General features: G+C 34.8%; 1 protein-coding gene across 1 annotated transcript; it reads left to right on the top strand.

Moving 5' to 3' along the window:
* Positions 1-4,587: 4,587 nt before the first annotated feature.
* Positions 4,588-13,454, top strand: LOC116013395 (cleft lip and palate transmembrane protein 1 homolog). The gene is made up of 12 exons (XM_031253120.1): positions 4,588-5,050; positions 6,651-6,797; positions 6,972-7,086; positions 7,213-7,307; positions 7,717-7,820; positions 10,012-10,049; positions 10,134-10,369; positions 10,587-10,680; positions 10,778-10,968; positions 11,678-11,897; positions 12,331-12,498; positions 13,041-13,454. Exons 1-12 carry the CDS (start codon positions 4,823-4,825, stop codon positions 13,223-13,225), a joined length of 1,821 nt encoding a protein of 606 aa, XP_031108980.1. The 5' UTR covers positions 4,588-4,822; the 3' UTR covers positions 13,226-13,454.
* The last annotated feature ends 1,122 nt before the right edge of the window (positions 13,455-14,576 follow it).

Genomic DNA, 14,576 nt, shown 5'->3' on the forward strand with positions numbered 1-14,576 from the left:
AGATAAGATTTTTTCAATCTCCAACTAAGAAATTGGATCCTTGAATCTAGATTTGAACTTCTTTTGTAGCACAAGTCTCTTGAATCTGGATAAGAATTTTGAGTTTTTTTCTCTCTCACTAGTCTCGCTTTTAATATTGCTTTGAACACTTATAAAATTTTTGAATAGACCAACACCTTCTTTAGTCTTGAATGAAGGCATTTATAGGTGTTTTAGAAGTGTGTCCATTGGAGGAAAACCCATTTCAAATGTCTATTGACCGATGGGTAGAGACTAGCGTGTTATCCGAAGGTTAAGTAGACTTGTAACACTTTCCACAGTTAGACACTTAATTTGTGCTGAACATATCTTTTGTTTCTATACAAAATGTCTAGGCCTTTTTAAGGAAAATCCTCCTTAGGATGTGAACCTAAGACTCTCTTTGCCTTGGTCACATTCACTAGTGCTTTAAGGTTTCGAACAGTTAGCTTAGAGAATGTCTCGAGCAATTCTTTTTGAATGGTTAACTATCACTATTCGAGTTAACGTTTCGAATCATAACACTCTAGTACCTCTCAGATACAAATGGTTGACTTTACCATTCGTTCAACCTTTTTCTTGAATCTTCTACTCTTCGAATCTTCTTCTCGAACTCTTCGAGGTCTTCATCTTCAAGATATTCGACGTGTAACCATTCAAGTTACTATTCAAACTTTGTTGATTCTTATCCAAAACATAACTTCTCGAGTTAACATTCATACTGTTTTTCTATCCGAAACGTAACCTCTCGGGTTAAACATTCGGACTGTATATTTGAATTAGAGAAAATAGTTCCTAAGTCTAGAAGATAAAATAAGTGAGGGACTAAAATCCTAACTTTTGGTATCATCAAAATCTAAATTACAAATATTTCTAACAATTTTCTCCTTTTGATGATGCCAAAACCTATACCCATATTATAAAGTTTTTTAGACTTGAATTGATTTTTCATTACAATTCAACCCATAATTGAGTTTGACAAAGTTTTTCTAAGGAATTTTAACTACTAGAAATTTAAAACATTACGCAACTCACACTGAAAAACTTTTATTAATATCTCAAGAAGATTACAAATTCATTTCAGTGCAAAAAGCATAAAGTAAATAAACATTATAGAACTTTTAATTGGAGAACATGTATTCTTCTTCCTTCTTCTTCTTCTCTTCAATTTCTCTTATCATCCTTTCTTTCATGTTGTCCAACATAGCATTGGTGGCAATTCAAGACACTTATTTTCAACATTGTCCCCAATGTTGTGAGATGAAAGAAAAAAAGATAAATAAAGTACTCCCTAATTCATAATTTCTTTTGCGGGATTCTCATCTAGCCCAATTTTTAAATGAAAATAAGAACCTGTTTTATGATCAACGTCATTCAACAGGTTTTCCTTTTGGAGTTTATCAAACTCCAACTTATCTTTTTCTGCAAAGTCCAACCCCTTAACTACAAAACATTGGATAACTTTATCAAGCAAATTCATTGATGTCAAAATTAGAACCTCAACAGTTTCATCAATCGCAGTTTTGCCCAGTTTGTCATTTTGAACATCAAAAGGGATTAGTAGCACATAAGGCTTGGGAAACACATAAGGATTATTAGATTTATGTAACTGAGGCTCATCCTTATCAATACTACTAACATTAACATTATTATTCAATTTTTCAGTTATTTCAGTTTGTTTAGGAGTGGTATTTTCTTTTGAATTGTTTTCAATGATTTTACCACTTCTTACAGCCTTAGCCTTAGCTTCTTCGGGTTGGCTAGGTAACTTACCTAACACATATCCTTGCAAAGCTTTAGCAATTTGCCCCACTTGTACCTCTAGTTTTCTCAAGGAAGTCTCATTTTGCTAGAAATGTTGCTCTGTCATTTCTTGCTGCCTATGGAACCGTTGCTCATTCGCTTCTTGTTGCATCTAGAATCGTTGATCATTTGCTTCTTGTTGCATCTGGAATCGCTGCTCATAAGCTTCTTGTTGTCTAGTGCAGACTTGTATAAAAGTATTCAAGGAATCCTCAAAAGACGGTTTCTTTGGTTGAGATGGAGTTGGTTGAATGCATACATATCATGTACTCTTTTTCTCACTAAGTTTTTCCCATTGAGTTTTTCTAGTGTGGTTTTTAACGAGACATGAGTATGATATAGTAATGTCAATGGGGAAAATTGCAAATAAATACTTTAATAAACAAACCCAAAAATCTTAAAATGATGCCCTGAAGGCTTATTGTTGTACTCTTTTATCCTTAACTAAGTTTTTTTTTCCACATGGTTTTTTTAAGTTAAGGTTTTTAATGAGGCAACCGAAGCAACACATGCATTACCCATATATCGTGTATTGTTTTTTCGACTAGATTTTTCCCACAGAGTTTTTCTAGTGAGTTTTTAACAAGGCATGATTATGGTAAGATAATATCCAAGGGTGAGTGTTATAAATATTATTAATTGTGGACATTATGAGTAGATTGTGTAACTGTTGTAACGGTCGTATTTATATATGTCATTATTGATTTCCGTTATGATTGTAATTATATATAACCTTGTATTGTACTGATCAAATATAGGAATAAAAGTTTCTACCATTACACTACTATACTTTGTCTTTTTTCCTTTCCTACTATGTCTCTCTTGTTTGCTATATTGTAATCCATTTCACCCGGGAGCGATACGAGCTAAAGGAAACAATTTACAATAAACATAACTTCGAAAAAAATTCATCAACCATCATTAGTTTTTAGTATTGTTACTTGTAATTTTAACTTCTTTAAAGTTTTAAAGTTTCACTCCTCTCTCTTCTTATTGCTATCTAAAATATGATTTCTTTTTAATCTAATCAATTTATACTAGTTCTTACCTCTATTATTTGATCATATTTTATCTTAAGTCCTCACCTTGTCACCCCTAACCTACTACTAGATTTCTCCATCTACATGGGTTGCTTCGACTCAATCAGGGTTTACGTCTTTTGAGCATAGATATGTATGATCAAACATAGAATTGAAATAAGAACTAATATAAAGTAAGAAGATTAAGTTAAGTAATCATACCTTTTAAAAACAATAAGAAGAGTTTGTAGTGAATAAATTTAGTGTGAAAATGAAGAGTGTTTATAAAAGTGAAAATTATTAATTTTTGAATCTTTGTCCTAAAAAAAAAATATAAATATCATACTATAATAATTCTAAGAATACATTGTTTTCTCTTTACTTAAATCAAACCTTATTTGTTGTAGTACAAATTGTAATTTTGTTTTTAAAATTTCAAATCTATATTCCAAATCAATATTTTAAGTACATATTATGTGTTTGCAGTTAATATATTATTTGTTGCATTTAACATATTATGTGTCTATAGTTAACATTTTATGTGTCTATAATTAATTGCCTTCAATTTATTTACAGGCATTGTTGCGATACATAATTTTTGGACCAATGTTTACAATGCAAGATGAACTTGGTCCATAGTATAACAATTGTCTGGCAGATTATACCATAGACTAGGGTCTATCTTGCATTGTGGACCCTAGTTCAAAAATAACTTTCAGATTATGTACTACAGTTGATACATTCTGTACCTATAATTAACTGTTTCTATACATGTAAACAAATTGAATACACATCACATGGTAAATATAGATACATAACATGATAACTAACAAACACATAAACTGTTAACTGTAGTTTGCAGGTACATAATGGTCCTGTTTGGTAAATAATCAGCCTATCAGCCAATTTTGACTTATTTGACCACCATTAGTTGTTTGGTTAATAAGCTTCTTGTAACTCCAAAATGCTAAAATTCAAAAGGCTACTCAAAGCAGTTTTTTCAATTAGCTTTTTGAGAAAAGAAATTATACCAAACAGCTATCAACTAATAGCTAATTTATCAAACAACTTTCTACAATCAGCTAATATTATCAACAAATCATTCATTCTAACCCAAACAACCAACCCAATCAGCCAACAGTCATTTACCAAACAGGGCCAATATATTAACTGCAGACACATAACATGTTAACCAACATCTTATGTGTTTGCAATTAACAATTTGTGTATATGAAGTTATCATGTTATGTATTTGTAAGTATCATGTTATGTGCTTCAATTTATTTACAAATATAAAAATTATTAATTGCATGCACAAAATTTGGTAACTGTCGATACATAATTTTTAGACCAAAATTCATAATGTATGAACCTTAGTCTATGGTATAACAATTGCAATTGTTTTTGACCTTTGCGTCCAACCCTAAATTTCAATCTTATATTCTACTTTGGTCTCCATCCCTTGTCCATGGTCTCCAATCATTTTATGGATGTAATTGACTATTGGACCTCCACTCTTGAGCCCAATTAACTTGGATCTATGTCTGATTCATTCATCAATAGGAAATAGTAATACAATGTAAATCAAATTTATTTAAACTAACTTTTAAGTAAGTAGGAGTAGATTATAAGGAAGAAATTGGGGAAAATTATATAAAAAACCAATATAATTTGTGAAAATTGAGACACAAAGCACTAAGAAAAAAACAATCTCAACAAAGATTAATAAGAAAAAAAAAATTAGGGCAGAAATCCAAAGTTGGGGAAAATATCTGGCAGTCATTGTCCATTTGTTCTAGTTGCAAACTTGCGTGTCCACCGCTATAATGATTCCCAATACAAGTATATCACTGCTGCTTTAAGCCTTTAACTAGCTTTTTTCGTTCTAGTAAACATCGGAGTTCGCCGATTTGCACTTGCTTCTCCGACTTTGGACGCTCCTAAACGGTAGTGATAAAGCTTCAGAGTTAGTAGTCGAGAGGATGGCGCCGCCAGTTGCTGGAGGTGGAGGCGACGGTGGAGGAGGCGGCGGAGGAGGAGGAGGAGGAAGGCAGCAGCAACAGCAGCAGCCGGGGATGGGGCAGATGTTGACGGGGGTAATTAGAATGGCTATTTTCTGGTACTTCGCATCAAAGTTCTTCTCCCCCAAACGCGCCCCTTCCGATCCTTCTGTCCAGATCTCCAATCTCTTCCACAAAGGCGAACCATTGGTCAGTACACTTTAGTCTAATTAACTACGGTTATATTACGCCAAATTTGGTGCCTGTGTCTACATATATTTGTAGATGTGAATGCTTGCTGTGGACTAGTTTAGAGTTAAACTCTATGCACATAACTTCCAGGCGCTTCAATACTATAATTTGCAACTAAGCCATGGAGTTTTTTTATTCTACTTTGAATATAGGCAGATTAGGTTTAGAAAAAATGAGATAGAAAGCATAGAGTTCTGCTAGTCAGATGTAAACTCTATGTTATTGGCCATTTGGTTTGGCTTGTGAGAGGTATTGGAAAAAGAATGGTTCTATCCACCGTGACAAGATAAGAGCTGCAAGGATCTGTTTCCAATGTAAATGTGCATATTATTTGAAATTTAATCCCTTCTGAGTTCTGATAAACTATTCAGCAAAATCATTGCTTCTCACTTTCTTGTGCAACTCAGAATCCATTACTCTTCTACCCTGCCTCCCTGGTAAACATTTTGTCTTTACCTTGGAGTTCAAAGCATTGGAAGATGCAAGTTTTGCAACCTGTGAGTTGAAAATAGAGGCAAACATTTGAGGTGAATCACCATAGGATTTTGAGTGTAAATATATCCACACACACTAGGAGTGGGAATTACTAGCCTCAGGAACTTGGAATACAGTCATTTTTCTTCAAATAAGAAAAAGAAAATCGTACTTCCTGACATTTTCATAAGGCTATGTAACTTGCACTACATGGTGCTTTCTATGAACGGTTTTATTTTTATTTTTTTTTTAATTTTTTTTAATTTTTATGAATGGTTTGTTTTACTTTTGGAGAAAGGGAGAAAAATTCACATTGGTTTCGTGTTTTGTAACAAGTATCTTTTTTCAAATTATTGTGTGTAATCAAATATAGTAATACTGTAATAGTAGGTAATTGAGATTGACTATAGTTTTGGTTGTGGAATTCAAAGAAAAGGGGAAAACAAAACACCAAGATACTGGTTGAGCTACAGTAAATGTTTCTTTTTAAGTTTAACCTACCAGTAAGTCAATGCTAGATGATCTTGTTTTGATTTCTTAGATAAAAAATTTCATTAGGGAAAAGAAAGAAAAATCTTATGCATGAGGTATGCAGTTATAACTTGATTCACTGACTAATTATAGTTGAGTTTTCTTACCAAATTGGAAAACACAGAACCTTTTAATTTTGAAAATTTATTGATCGATATGACTCTTTAAAATTAGAATAAATTGCAAGCTACATGTCTCATGTCTGGGTAGCATACTAGAATCAGTATTCTAGTAAACTGGTGAAAAGTATAGGGGAAAAATGTGCAAATGATGAAAACGGAAAGTAAAGTTTGCTTTTAAAGGAATCAATGTATTAGTTTGATTTATCATGGGGGAAAGTAAAATTTGTCTCTTTATCTCTCTCTCTCTCTCTCTTTTTCTTGGTTGGGCTGTGTTAAGCAGCTAATTTTGCATCCTTTTTCAGAGAACTAAATATTTTACAGTGTTTTATGCTCTTGTTTTGGGGAAACAGATAATTTTATTTCCATGCTTGAACCATAATCATCCTTCAGTTTGAAAAATTTTAACAATTTTTTAAAAATTATTTATTCAGGACATGTGGTTGTATCTCTCTGAGCAAGAGAAGTTCAATGACTTTGGGAGTGAAACTGCGCTCTTTTGGCATGAGACAAATATACCTTATGCTGTTTGGGGACATGAAAGCTCAAGGTCACTTTCTTTGAAGTACTTTCCATCTGAGGTACCATATATTAGAGAGTGCAAAATTATAATCAATGTATTCAGCTTGATTCATGATACTATGTGGTTGTGTCCTGTAAAATGTGTTTTCTTTTCTCATTCTTGTCTTCTTGGCTCTTGCATATTCCTTTGCGTAGGAGTTTCTTGATGTGTTTGCCTATTGATTTACTTTCAGGCTTTGAAGCACAATGGCAGTCTTTATGCTCATGTTTTCTTTGCTCGCTCTGGATATTCTCCAGATCCCAGTGATCCAGAGTACCAGCCGTTGGCAGCATTTGGAAGAACACATCGTAATCCTGCTCTCTAACAATATTTATTCTTGATACTCATCCCCCAACTGTAATAGGAAAAAAAGAATTATAATTGCATTGCTGTAATGGAGGCTATGTGTGACACATCTTTTTTTATCCACTCAGCTGTTGTTACATATTTGCCCAAGTCAAAAGCAGATAAGAAGAAGAGTCTGTTAGGAAACGCTGAAGACTCTAAAGATGAATCAGATGTGCCCAAGGTATATATTCTTCTATATGTGCTCTTTTTGCTGCCAAAACTATTTCTTCCTAGTGGTTTGCCTTTAACGCTTGGTTACTTATTGTGCTTATGTTGATGATAAAATTTGTCTGTTGGGCATTGACTGCTTTTTTTTGAAAATCGGGCATTGACTGCTAATATCTAATTCATGCCACGAAAACTTACTGATGCCTTGTACAAATATTACTAGTGTTTTGACTATTTGAGGTCGACACTCAAAATGTAACAAATGGTGACTGATAAGTTGTAATCACCATAGTTTTAGCTTTTACATGTTTGCCCTGCACTTCAGAATCTTCACCACCTTTGCCCCACAAAAGAACGTAAAGATTTACCATGAAAAAAAAATTGTTCATCATGAAACATTGAAATGATACTGTTGGCTTCAGGTAGTGGAAGAAGATATGGCTGATTCTAAAGAGGATGTCCCAGTTGAATGGGTTTCTTATTGGAAGCCAAATGTTACAATCAGTTTGGTCGATGATTTCACAAGGTATTGCTTCATCACTTATCAGAAAGTCTGAGTGTATTTTCTTTCCATATAATTTGGTTTTATGAATTTATGCTTCAATGCCCATCTTAAACATGTTGTCCTTTGCTCTTTATGGTTTCCATATTATTCTTATCCTGTGGCTAAGTGCTTTATTCAAGAAAACAAATGTGAAATGCAAAGTTGTAGAGTGCTTTTATAATTTTATCCTGTGCGCTACTTTTATCCATCATAAACAGAGTTTCCTGATATAGTGAAGAAAATGTGCTCCTGACTTGCCTGTGTATTAAGTGTTACTTACCAATGTACTTGTCTTTGTGCATGCTCACAGACCTCATTTAGCGTTAAAGAGGCTGTTAGTTATTGTTTGGTGAAGATTTTAGTATCATATTTAAACTTTGGACCTATGTTTTGAAATTTTGGTTATGAGTCCTTTTCCACTGAATGCTTGGTGAAATTTATGTAATGTATAATAATTTAAAAAAAGTATGGGAAAAGGGTCAAATAGGCCCTTAAACTTTACATGAAAGTGCAATTAAACCCTTGAACTTTAAAAAAGTTCAATTAAACACTCAAACTTATCAAAATGAATCAAATAAGTCCGATTTACCGGTTACCAATAGGTTACCGGTAAAATTTTTGCCTTTGACCATCGTTATCCTCCGTTGACTGCCCTGACCACCATTTGTCGCTGCGATTTAAAGAAAAAAACAACCGCCGGCAACTGAACAGTTGCCTTATCCACCGGAGAAGACGACTGGCTTTCCAGTTGCCTTCTCCCTTGGGCGCTGATTGATCTTCTACAGGGGTGAAGCTGACCGATTGGTCTCTTCCAAACACATAAAATTAGATAAGTCGAAGGTCGGATCTTCGGTCTTACCCCTCATCGGTCGTCGCAGGCAGTCCACGACTCTCCATGATAATGGTGAGCAGTCCACTCCCACTTGCCTGAGTCAAATCGTCGCTTGGTCTGGTCAATGGGGTTTTAGCGTCGTCGTCTAAGGTGGACAACCAAAATTCAGATCTCAAATCTAGAGCTGGACACGGCAAATCTGAGAAAAATAGTCGAAAAACAAAGCAAGGCCACCAGAATATCAACTAAAAATACACAGAACATGTAGAAATTGAAAAAGGAATGAAAAGGTCACAAAATCACCAATCTAAATCCTAGAGCAATTGGGATTTTTTGTTGAAGAAAATGTCTGGAGAATCAATTCAACCACCGCCATAGTCTATCTACCATTGTCGTGGCCGATTCCACCGCCTCCATGATAGAAACCTCACAAACAAGAGAATAGAGTACAAAATCACCTGTCAATTTCATTTCTCTTTAATATATGGCAGTCACCGGTAGCCGTCTGTCGAAATTTTCGTCGGAATTTTCACCGGAAACCTAATAACCGGTCATTTCAGGTGGATGACCGGTTATTGGGTTTAAATGCACTAAAATGAGAAGTTCAAATGTTTAATTGTACCTTTTCAAAGTTGAAGGGCTTAATTACACTTTGGTGTAAAGTTTAAGGGCCTATTTGATCCTTTTCCCAAAAAGTATTAAAATATTATATAATATTATGGCAATTGATTATACGATATTTAGTATCTACCATCCCAAATTGTAGTAGCCTAATTAAAAAAATATGTCCAACATTATTTAAGAAATATATTGATATTAGCTAATTACTCCGTATACTGAATCATTGAGAGTAATTCAGGTCCAAAGGAGCATTTTCTTATTAAATTTAGTACCCAATGACCGCTGTTTTGTTTATGTAAATTAAGGAATTACAATATGGCGCTTTTGTGCATATTTGATAATCATGTTCTTTTATATTTCAGCTTATGTTGATGTGTATGGATGGCCATGCATAAACATAATGAGGAAATATGAACATCAAATCAACTATGCTATATGTTGCATGCCCTGTCTAATTTGTGCAATCAACGTTGTCTGATATTTGTGCATTTACATGGGCCCACATATAAGAATTTGGTTCATACTCTGGCCCATTATGTTTTATGTAGCAGGCATAAATGTCTTCCTATTTGTTATGAATGCTCTATTTGCTGGTGGGCGTAGCTTTTCTGTTTGGCTCTGGCCTAATGATTATTTTCTCTTTCATTGGAAAATATTTTTGTTAGTTGTTTCCATGATGTTCTACTCAAGGAACATGCTAATGGTTGATTTCTTTTTCAGATACACTCAAAATGCAGTCCCACCAAATATTGCTCCTTGTATCCTTTGTCATTTTTTCTTTTCCTTGCAAATTTAATGTGTTTGTTATTCAGCAAGGTAAATTCCTTTACAGCAATTCTCAGACTTGAATATTGAGCCTACTACAGGAAACTACTTCCCAACTGTGTTCTTCAATGAGTTTTGGTTACTTAAAGATAAGTTAATACCAATCAATGACACAGTAACAGAGTTGCCACTGCATCTTGAGGTTAGCCCCATAAGCATGACAAAGTGGCAGCTCTTCCTGCAGATAGATCAGTCTTTTCAGATCCATCGTAGTTATGGAAGCATGCTTGAAGGCGAGTCTGATGAACTGAAGGTTAGGGTTTACTTATTTGTAATTGCATATTGGTTTTGGCATTAAAACGACAATCAGCTGTTTTGCATTACTCTTGTTGAACTGAAGGTTAGGGTTTACTTATTTGTAATTGCATATTGGTTTTGGCATTAAAACGACAATCAGCTGTTTTGCATTACTCTTGCTTTTTTGACTCTTGCTTTCAAATTGCATGTCTCCAACCTTTTTATTTTTGCAGAGGGTCTTTTTGGAAGGAAACCCATACCTTCTTGCGATTACCATGGTTGTATCACTACTACATTCTGTGTTTGACTTCTTGGCATTTAAGAATGGTAAGAAATAGCTGTCTCTTATTTTTCTTGTATATGCAGATAATAAAAGCAAGTTTGCAGGATAAATTATGATTTTGAATAATTATTAACTTTTCAGATATTCAATTTTGGAACAAAAACAAGTCCATGGAAGGGTTATCTGCAAAATCAGTTATTGTGAACTTTATTTGCCAGCTCATTGTCTTCCTGTATTTACTTGACAATGAAACTTCATGGATGATACTTGCAAGTTCTGGTATCGGTTGTTGCATTGAGTTCTGGAAAATAGGAAAGGCCATGCACATAGAGGTATGTATGAACATGTGAATTTCAATTGTTATCCTTTTTTGTACTTGAAAGATGATTCATGAAAGCTCTGATATTGGTTGTTGGGCCATGCACAAATGTAAGATCTGTATTGACATTGTGAAATTTGAGAGAAGGGTCAAATATGCAGGTTTGGGCAGGTTGGACTGGGAATTGGTATAACTGGGTTTGTTCACAGTTTGTGTATAAATGTGTTGGGTATGAACAAGTCCATAAAATCCATTAGCCATTTGTAACCCACTTAACTCAAAGTACATTATTCATATACTTATTTTTGATGTTCTTAAAAGGCTGGAAATTTTCATTGAAACCTACAACGATATAAATTAATCATCTCTCCTTGACTGTTGTATCCTTTTTAATCTTCATATACAAAATCAGCAAAAGTGGATTTATATTTTGAATTGTTAAACCACTCAGTAGTAGTATGCAGTCAATTGCCATATATTTTAGATGACTTTTATGTCATTTAGAACTGGATATCAGAAAACTACTACTACAACTAGGTCAAACACCACCGATATTTGGAGTTGAATGGTGTCTTTGCTATTGGGCTAAAAGACCCTGTAATACAGGACAATGTTGCTATGTATCAGCTTTTCCATGTTGAATAACTATGTTTCCTTTTTTATTTTTTACTTCTCCATATGCGGAAAAATTTAGTGTATTTGTTCTCTGCTATATTTTCCAGATTGACAGATCTGGTAAGATACCTATGTTGAGATTCCGTGATCGGGAATCGTATGCTGGGAACAAGACAAAAGAATATGATGATCTTGCCATGAAGTATCTATCCTATCTCCTCTTCTTCTTGGTTGTATGCTTTTCTATATACTCTCTAATGTATGATCGCCACAAGAGTTGGTATTCTTGGATTCTCTCTTCCCTCACAAGCTGTGTTTATATGTTTGGTAAGTCTCTATCTGTTGATTTTTTTTTTTCCTTTTCATCTTTAGCTCTCCATTTTGCTCTGCTGAAATATTCACCTGGAAACATTTGCTCCAGCATGTATTTGAATTGCATGTGGCTACTCATACTGCTACCTCAAAGGCTCAGACCAATTAGAAAAATTATCTAATACTTCTTGTTTTGTGCAATGTTGTCCTGCCATATGTCTGCAACTAATACCTTGTGTCGCTTGAAATGGATACGTAAAATGCAAAAGTATTTTTTGTGAAAGCATTTTCTATAACATATTTTAGTTTAATTTTTCAAGGTTCAGGGAAAATGTATCATGAATAACTCAGTCCAAAATTATGTCTTTTTGTTATTTTTAGCAGCCATTGATTGATAGTGAAGTATTTTGTGTGAATAATTTTTTTCATTTCTGGCAAATTTTCACAGGTTTCATCATGATGTGTCCTCAGTTATTCATTAACTATAAGTTGAAGTCTGTTGCCCATCTACCTTGGAGGCAGATGACATACAAGTTTCTAAACACAATTATTGATGATCTCTTCGCATTTGTCATAAAGATGCCTACATTGCATCGTCTCTCTGTCTTTCGAGATGGTAAGTTTTGCTAGACTAATCAAATCTTATACTCTACTTTCTGGCTCATTTGGAGTGGAGTAATTGTGGTGCCCTATGGTAGAGTACACATATAGCACTTAGCAAAGATCTAAAATGTTACTCTCTGTAGCATTTACTTGTCATCATGTTTGCTATTTTAAGGTCAACCCATTTTTTTTTTTTTCATTATTTGCTTATTTTCATTAAAACTTTCTTAAAATTCAGGAATTTAGATTTTTTTTGTTAAAGAGAATTTCTAATCTAGATTTTAAATGTATAAATTTTTATTTGCCAATACTAGATTAACAACTTTTGCATGAACTACAATTGTCACAAACATCTATCTAAATCTAAAGTGTTAGTACTTAAGTTCGTCATCCAATTTAGAAAATAGCTAATCTTAAACAGAAAATTGTGTTTTTCATTTCCTTTATACAGCTACTTATATTCCCTTTACTAATTCGTCTGTCTTGTTAAATTGATAATATTTGGCTTTATGACTTGGTTGATATCATGTTAATGTCTGTGTTCTTGTTTTGCAGATTTAATATTTCTCATATATCTGTATCAAAGGTGGATTTATCCAGTGGACAGGAAGCGTGTTAATGAATTTGGATTTGGTGGAGAGGATGTCGATCAAGCCTCCAGTAGCACAGACGCTACAATACAGGCCTCCAGTAGCACAGACGCTACAATACAGAACGAAGACGAGAAGAAAACTAACTGATCCAATTTTTCTCGAGTAGAAATGATAGTTGTGCGCATCTAAACATACGACAACTATGTTTTGTTTTAGCTTACTTTGGAAAAGCAGATAGTGCATGTTTACCTGATTTTACAAGCAACTTGAGGTTGATCCATTTATGGCATCAAGTGTTTTTTTCTTTCAATAGAGAGATTGTTTTGTACCATATTCATTCCAGATTTCCAGGTAAAAAGAAAGGAAGCAGATCTAATTTAATAATTCACCCAACTCTATTGCGAAAGATTTAGATACACCGGGCAGAGTACACAGTTCTTTAGATTTATTCAAATTGTATTCTGCGAAGCAAACACACTTTCCAGCTCCAGGTCATTCTCTGAGTTGAACCGAATGTTTTGTTATTCAATTGAGAACCACAATAGAGTCCTACAATGAGACTTAGGCCTAAACTAACTCCAACATAATAGACTTATAGAAGTACAGTTAAGTCAAAGTTGAAATAATCAATCACATCCTAAGAGCTCTAACACACCCCTCAAGCACAAGGTTGGAGGGTGGCTTGTCCCTGAGAATGCCGAACCGCAGGACTGGTAGTGGCTTCGTGAAGATATCAGCCAGCTGGTCCTTCATAGACACAAAATTGACCACGAAGTCACCGGAGGCAACCTTGTCCCGAACAAAGTGGTAGTCAATCTCCACGTGCTTGGTCCGCACATGAAAAACAAGATTTAGTCAATCTCCACGTGCTTGGTCCGCGCATGAAAAACAAGATTGGCACACAAGTAGGTAGCTCCAAGATTGTCACACCACAAGGTAGAGGTGGCTAATTGTCCGGAGTGTAGCTCAAGCTCGCGTAGTAGAGACACCACCCACGTGACTTCAGCCGGCACATCGGCTAGACCTTTGTATTCAGCCTCTGTGGACGACCGGGAAACAATGCGTTGCTGATAGACGCCAAAAGTACCTAAGTATTGGGATTAATTAAGGAAGAATTATTGCCAAACGAATGTTTTAAAAGACTCAATCTACGTATTTTCATGTTATTATGCTAATGATTTCAAAAGAGCTTTGCGTGGTATGTCTTAAAAGATTTTCACAGGATTAAAGACTTAAATCAACCAAGGAAGACATGAACGACGAAGAGAAGAACAAACCCGAACTTGGGGCACGCAAAGACCAACCCGAAGACAGCAAAGGAGACGCGAACAAGGAATCCTCCGTCCACGCCCCCATCCACGCGTGTGGCATGCATGGACAGATTCCAGTACGCATCCACGCATGCCCACACGCGTGTAGGTCACGTGGACCTGCACCAGAACCCTGCGCGAAATTTTAGTATAAAAGGGACATTTCAGCTTGGAGTAGGGGACTTTTG

Source organism: Ipomoea triloba, chromosome 3, assembly GCF_003576645.1.
Source record: "Ipomoea triloba cultivar NCNSP0323 chromosome 3, ASM357664v1".
Taxonomy (NCBI): domain Eukaryota; kingdom Viridiplantae; phylum Streptophyta; class Magnoliopsida; order Solanales; family Convolvulaceae; genus Ipomoea; species Ipomoea triloba.